At 33.8% G+C, this 6430-nt stretch overlaps 1 protein-coding gene across 1 annotated transcript; it reads right to left on the bottom strand.

The window, feature by feature from the left end:
- Window positions 1-4053: 4053 nt before the first annotated feature.
- Window positions 4054-6138, bottom strand: LOC132621931 (probable xyloglucan endotransglucosylase/hydrolase protein 6). The gene is made up of 4 exons (XM_060336415.1): window positions 5725-6138; window positions 5499-5599; window positions 4898-5094; window positions 4054-4821 (listed from the first exon to the last, which is right to left on the bottom strand). The coding sequence occupies exons 1-4, from the start codon at window positions 5921-5923 to the stop codon at window positions 4431-4433; spliced, it is 888 nt and encodes a 295-aa protein (XP_060192398.1). The 5' UTR covers window positions 5924-6138; the 3' UTR covers window positions 4054-4430.
- Between the last annotated feature and the right edge of the window lie 292 nt (window positions 6139-6430).

Below are 6430 nucleotides of genomic sequence, written 5' to 3'. Positions count from 1 at the left end.
CAAACAATATATCCAATTTTCAGTATATTTCAGTGTATTTCAGTATATTATTTTGCGGTATTTCAATGTATTTATATATTTTTTGTGTAAATATAGTGAATGTTCCAAATATAGAGCCTATTTTTACTACACTTTGTTTTCATGACTTATGTATTTCGCTGTATTTTAATGAATTTCAGCATTTTGTATTTCTAATTTGTGAAATAGTTTCTGATATATTTCATTGTATTCTATTGTATATACGCATACTACAACTTTATATTTCTTAAACAATCAACCATATTTCATTATATTTCAGTGTATATTTTTCTGTATTTGGAAGTTTTTAGATCTTTAGTGGTTTTTGAATTCAAAAAGTTTTGATTGTGATAAAAGTTGAGAGAGACTCGTAAGCTTTTATGGAAGAACAATCATTATGCGTGATTTATGGGAAGTTTCAAATTGAATCCCATAATTTTTTTTTAAAAAACTGTTCCATAAATAGGGCCTGATTTTAGTGTTTAGTGAGTTGTGTGAAATATGGTTGATTTAATCCGACTTACTATTTAAAAAGGAAAAGAATATTATGTTCCAAAAATATAGCCTATTTTTTCTCTCAGATTTTTTTAAAAAAAATATGTTCCAAAAATAGAGCCTACATTTATCGTGTTTTGTATTTATCTGTATTTCACTCTATTTCAAAAGTGCGAGATACAACTGCAATACGGCCAAAAGCAGCTACGAATTGTAAATCTTCAACTTATAGCTATAACTAATTAGAAGCTATTAAAAGATAGTTATTTGTGTAAGTTTCCCATTTTTTGAATTGTGCCGATTTGGGCTAAATATATAGCCCAAATTGACTCATGAAGTAATGAAAGACATTGTCGAAATATTTAATTCTTTTTGTTTAATATGTTGTGTATTATCGTAATAAGAAGGTTTATTTTATTAATTTTATTTGGTAATTAAAAAATTTATTAAAATAAGAAAAACAATGAAAAAAGATTTGGTAAAAAGTTGAGTTGGTTAGCTCATCTTGACCTAATTCATCTTAATCCAAAAAACCTTTGGGCCGATAAAAAAACAATCTATGTGTTAACTCAACCATTCTAACCTGGGCAATTCGCAGTAATGCCCTTATTTTGGGGTGGTCTTTAATTTTGGCCATCAAAATGAAAGTATTTAACTTTTGCCCTTCACCTAAAACCTCAAGGTTCCGGATTTAAATCCCTGCTCAAGCAAAAATTAAAAAAAAATTGTTAGGCAGAGGTTGCCTACAAACTCTGCCCCATCGGGCATAGTTTGCAGGCAAATTCTGCCTTGCAAATCCAAATTCTACCTAGAGATTTTTTTTTAAATTTTTAACTGAACGTAAGTTCAAACCCGAAACCTAAAATTTTTAGGCGAAGGACAAAAATTAAAGATCAGCAATTTGAGGGGTAAAAATTAAAGACCAGTGCATTTGAGGGGCACTCCGCACAAAAAAGTGTTTTAACCTGCCCACGTTTTTCCACCCTCGTCCAAAGGCAATGCCCCACATTAAAGAAAAACTTCATTACGTAATTAATGTAGGAAATCTAACTTTTTTATTACGCAATTTGGTTTCAATTATTTTCTTCCATTTTCACAAGCAACTGCTACGAACATCGCTCTCTCAATCCTGATAGTTGTAACTTGTAACAATAAACTGTATTTTTTGTCCCATTCCTTGGTGGAAGCTCAAAGGTACCTATTTAATTTTGTGGTAAGTTTGGCTCTTTCATTATCATACTGATATGAAAATATTTTATTCCTTCGTAAACCGTCAGCTAAGTATGACTTCGCACAAGCATAATTATTCTTGTGTGGTACATATTATTCTTGTATATTGCAATATTTCGAATAATCATAAATTTTAGTTTAAAGTCAATTCTTGTCCAAACCAACTAGAAATGACAGAAAAATCTTTTTTGCGTGGGATAAATAAGACATTTTTTCTAATCAACTGGCTTAAACAATTTAAAACTAGAAGGAAGAAGCAACTGAAAGAATGTCTGGGCCACATGAGGTTACTTGGGCTAGCAGAATAACCCAATAACGAAGGTTATTAGTCAACCCAAATTGTGAGCCCATAGAGCTCAGTATCCACTAGCAACGGATTTTCGAGTTCATGGTAGCCCATTACCTACCAAATGGACACTCTAAAGGAGTAATTGCACGGTTTGACCTTCCATTGGACTGATTCTTAATTTTTTCCCTTCAAAATCAAACTTATGCCTAGTGAGGCATAATTTCTTTAAGAGTGCTGGCATAAATTGTGAAAATTATGATGCGCAACTTATGCTCCTCTAGGCATAAGTTCGATTTTGAAGGCAATAATTAAAGACCAGCCCATTTGAAGGGAAAAATTAAAGACCAGCACAAAATAGGGCCAGAAGTTAAAAAAACTCTACCAACTGCAAGAAGCTTATCAACCTTGGGTTGTGTTTGGTTTTAGAGCCCTTTTGACTCGGTTTGCCCATACAAATGAGGTAAGGAGCCTAGCTTTTTTATTAAGACGGAAAAAGTTGCACTCCAATTGAACTGATCCCACAAAAAAAAAAAAAAAAGAAGGGATTTTGTTCTACAATTTTGAATTTGCTATGTCACTTCCAAATCAACAGAAACAAAGCCATCGATTTTGTTGGATATTGATCAAAGAATTTAGGTGATGTGTGTATATATATATATATATGCACATACACACACTTTTTTTTTTGGTGTGTGTGTGTGATCATTTGTTTTGGGACTCCAATGTCTATCTCATTGGAGATTTACTTAAGTTTTCCAGTCGAGGTCATATTGACTCTTGCTAACTTGTTTTACCCTTGGGCTTTAAATATTTTTGTTGCTACAGATTTTCATATTTGGTACATTCACACTTATGCACCACGAAAGGAAAATGCGAACTCCTTTGAGAAATATTCCCTTTATTGCACTGAAGATATGCATTGGGTTGTGTCATTCTGGAGTTACATATATTTTACTCGGAGGTCATAATTAAACTGCCCTTTGTCAAAATTAAAGCTCTTGCACATCAACACTGGTCTATATCTGACAATATCTCGTCAAAATTAGTAAAGATAGTTTTTCTATACTGAGAAAGCTGTTTGGACGTTGGTTTCCTACATATTAACATGTGGTATGAGCTAGTTTACCAGACAATCTTGCTTAATATATATACTAAGGGGTTGTTTGGCCAAACGACTCCTAAGAGTTGTCAACAATTAATGGCAGGGTTACTTGTTTATTAGGTTACGGTTCTTTTCACTCATGAACTATCTAAAAATCATTAATCACAGAGCATGGTACAAAGTGCTGGGTTACGGTTATATTTACCAAACAAATATTGAATTGAGATGTACTTGTTTTCTTGATATGACCTTTTTCAAACTCGAATACTCGTCATCAAGAAATGTTCCACGTCGCACATGAAATGTGGTTCTATCACTTTACTTCTGAGGTATCAATTTGATGGTAATAAGGGGAATAGATGTTGCTTCAAGTGTACTACTAAGTGGTACTTAATTGAATAAAATCGATAATTTAACCTGAAAATGAATAGTAGAGCTCTAATAATATAGCTTGAAGACAATCTTTAGAACAATAAGCAAATTTCAGAAAAATGAATCATATTACATTCAATATGATTTTAGGCAGACCTTACAGTGACAACGCCTCATGTTTACATGTGGTTTGTTATGCCTAAATATCACCTACATATGTCATTGTTCTTCTTATTTTATTTCGTTTTTGTGTTTCTGAACTCCACCTATAAATTACTTTCTCATAGTTCTTCAAAGTATTGTATATATTTCCTTTTATTCGTATCAATCCTCGCAGGGGTCCATCCTCACTTAATTCTTGCAAGACTTTTTTTTTTTAGTTTGTGTTGTGTCTATTTTTCAGTTGACAAAAGTAAACAAGACGTACGATGCCATCAAGAAAGAGAGCAATAATGAGTACGTACAATTCGCAGCACAATTAGAAGTCGAGTAGCCTTAATTTGAGGTTGAAAAGATTGTAGCCAAGAGAAGAATAAACATCACAATCTCAATCAAACCAGAGGAAACATTATTGGCTTTAGTACAATTTACAGCAAATACAGACAACATCAATTAAAGCAATAAAATGACATTTAACTTTTTCCCACCCCTTACTCTTACACCTCTACTATATTTCATGTCCGCAAATCACGACAACACGGAGATTTCATATGTAAGCGTCCCACGATAATATCAACACAAATTAAATATATACCACAAATTTCTTCTTTCCCTAACTCCCCCTTCTACCCATCATCTGCCGCATATGTATTTATGCATTTATAGGGGCATATGCATAAATACACAGGGCCAATATCCGAAAATTACTGACTCGACTATATGCAAATTTTTATATGTATGCATAATGAATATTTGATCGAGGTTTCAAATTCCGTCCATACATTCGGGTGGAGTAACGGAATTACGGGATTTGTCAGTGCAATAATCATAGATCATGTGGTTCATTCGAACCCAACGGTATCGCCTTGCTTCCACAGCGCTGAGTTGTTGGTAAGCAGCTCCTTCCCACAAATTACGTGGGTTTGAGGCACAATTTGCTGGTCCTGGCACTACACATCCCTCTATGTCGAAATCTTTGTAGTATGCGTAAAATGGGGAGTTGCTCCAATTTATTTTCTCTAAACCACCTCTTGTTGCCCAGTCATCGGCCTCCCACAATGTTGAGAATACACCCATTGGTTGGGATTTGGGGAATGGTATTCCTCTTGCTTCGTTGTTCTTGAACACTCTAATGGGAACTTCGTCTATGTAGAATCTTCAATTATATTAAACATTAAATTATTATTATTGTAAAAGATGGAAGAATACTAATTGTTAAATTGTGTACTTACACGGTGTGATGGTGGTTCCAAAGAATGGTATAGGTGTGAAAATCAGCGGATGGGTCGAACCAAAGGTTGATCCTTTGTTCCTTGTCACCTTTTCCATGGACAAAAACATTCGTCTGGACAGTGTACGGCTGACCCGAACGGTTCCCTAAGAATTCGAAGTCTAGCTCGTCCCTTACGTTATCTGTGTCCGAGTTCATCTACAAATGACAATGTCGTACAAAATAAATTTCCACGAGTTTAATTATATCTGTCCACTGATGGTGTATAGTTTTTCTACATCATCAGGTTACAATGAATTATCTTTAACTACGAGTAACTGTGTATAAAATATACGGAGTAATAAATTACTTGTTATAACCAATTAAAATATCATGTAGTGTAAAATATTTTACATTGCCAAGTTTATTTATGGTAAAGACTTATTTGCACCAATATTTACACTAGATCAAATAATTTAATTTTAACTGTTAAAAATTAACTAAGTGAGATTACATATTAGTTAAATAATTATGATTAAGTGATGAACGTGTGTAAGAAAGATTGTCTGGCATTTATTGGTTAAGTGTAATCATACGGGTAAAATTAAGTATTCTATGCTTACGTAAAAGGCCGTGACGGTTCCAGCGGAGTCACCAGGAACAAGTTTGATCTTCATGCTAACACGTCCAAATAGATATTTGCTTTTGGAAGCAAACCCACATCCTAAAATCAAAACACAACCATACTGGATTAATTACTTGGTCCATGCATGAACATGCCACAATTTAAACACAATGATAGATAAATAAATAGAATGAAATAAGCAGGAAATTAAGGTAACATCTTGCCTGAGTTTTGGTCGAGAACAAGCTGAATTGCCCTGCCGCCATCGAGTTGTTTGACGTGAGAGTCAGACCAAGTGACTTTAAAGTCCTGTAGAAAAGTGGTGGGTCGTGCACTCACTACTGAGAATGAAAAGGTCAAACCATATAGCAATATTAGAATGACAGCTGAATTTTTTAACGAAAAGGAAGCCAATGTGGCCATATTTTTTCTATTAAACAAAAATAATAATATTTAAAGAAGTGTATGAATCATATACATTTGAAGAATCCTGTGCTGATTGTGTTGAATACTATGATCTTTATATATGCGTAATGTGAGGAGCAGGAAATGAAAGAAATGAAGATGATGGAGACTGGTGAATTCAAATGGAAAAACCTCCATCAAAGGATTACCGTTCCAAGCAGCTAATTGCAAGCCGTAACATGGACCCCCTATTATTGCACCTATCTCTCTGTGCCAATTTTTTTGATGATCTTCTTCCTTGTCATATCATCATTTAACAACTACCCATATTTTTCCTTTCAGGTTTATTACTCCCCTAATAAGCTAGCTACATGTCCTGTCTAATTTGTTAAAATAAATGTCCTATCTAATCTACTCCCTCTTCCATGTAATGTGCCTCCAAACCCTTTCTCCTTATTATTTTTCTTATTGTAGTTTATAAGTTTTGATTAGAGGTGATATATGTGCGGTTTGTGCTGAAGTAGG

Source organism: Lycium barbarum, chromosome 12 (genome assembly GCF_019175385.1).
Source record: "Lycium barbarum isolate Lr01 chromosome 12, ASM1917538v2, whole genome shotgun sequence".
In the NCBI taxonomy this organism is placed as follows: domain Eukaryota; kingdom Viridiplantae; phylum Streptophyta; class Magnoliopsida; order Solanales; family Solanaceae; genus Lycium; species Lycium barbarum.
Note: the sequence above shows the minus strand (reverse complement) of the source record. Positions and strands in the feature narration are given on the sequence as shown.

What these genes read in the sequence shown, in the direction of transcription:
- LOC132621931 (XM_060336415.1), bottom strand. Translation starts at nt 5,923, where the DNA reads ATGGCCACATTGGCTTCCTTTTCGTTAAAAAATTCAGCTGTCATTCTA. An exon ending in TGTTCTCGACCAAAACTCAG is followed by an intron (nt 5,600 to 5,724) that starts GCAAGATGTTAC and finishes TTTTGATTTTAG; the next exon opens with GATGTGGGTTTGCTTCCAAA. An exon ending in TGGAACCACCATCACACCGT is followed by an intron (nt 4,822 to 4,897) that starts GTAAGTACACAA and finishes ATATAATTGAAG; the next exon opens with ATTCTACATAGACGAAGTTC.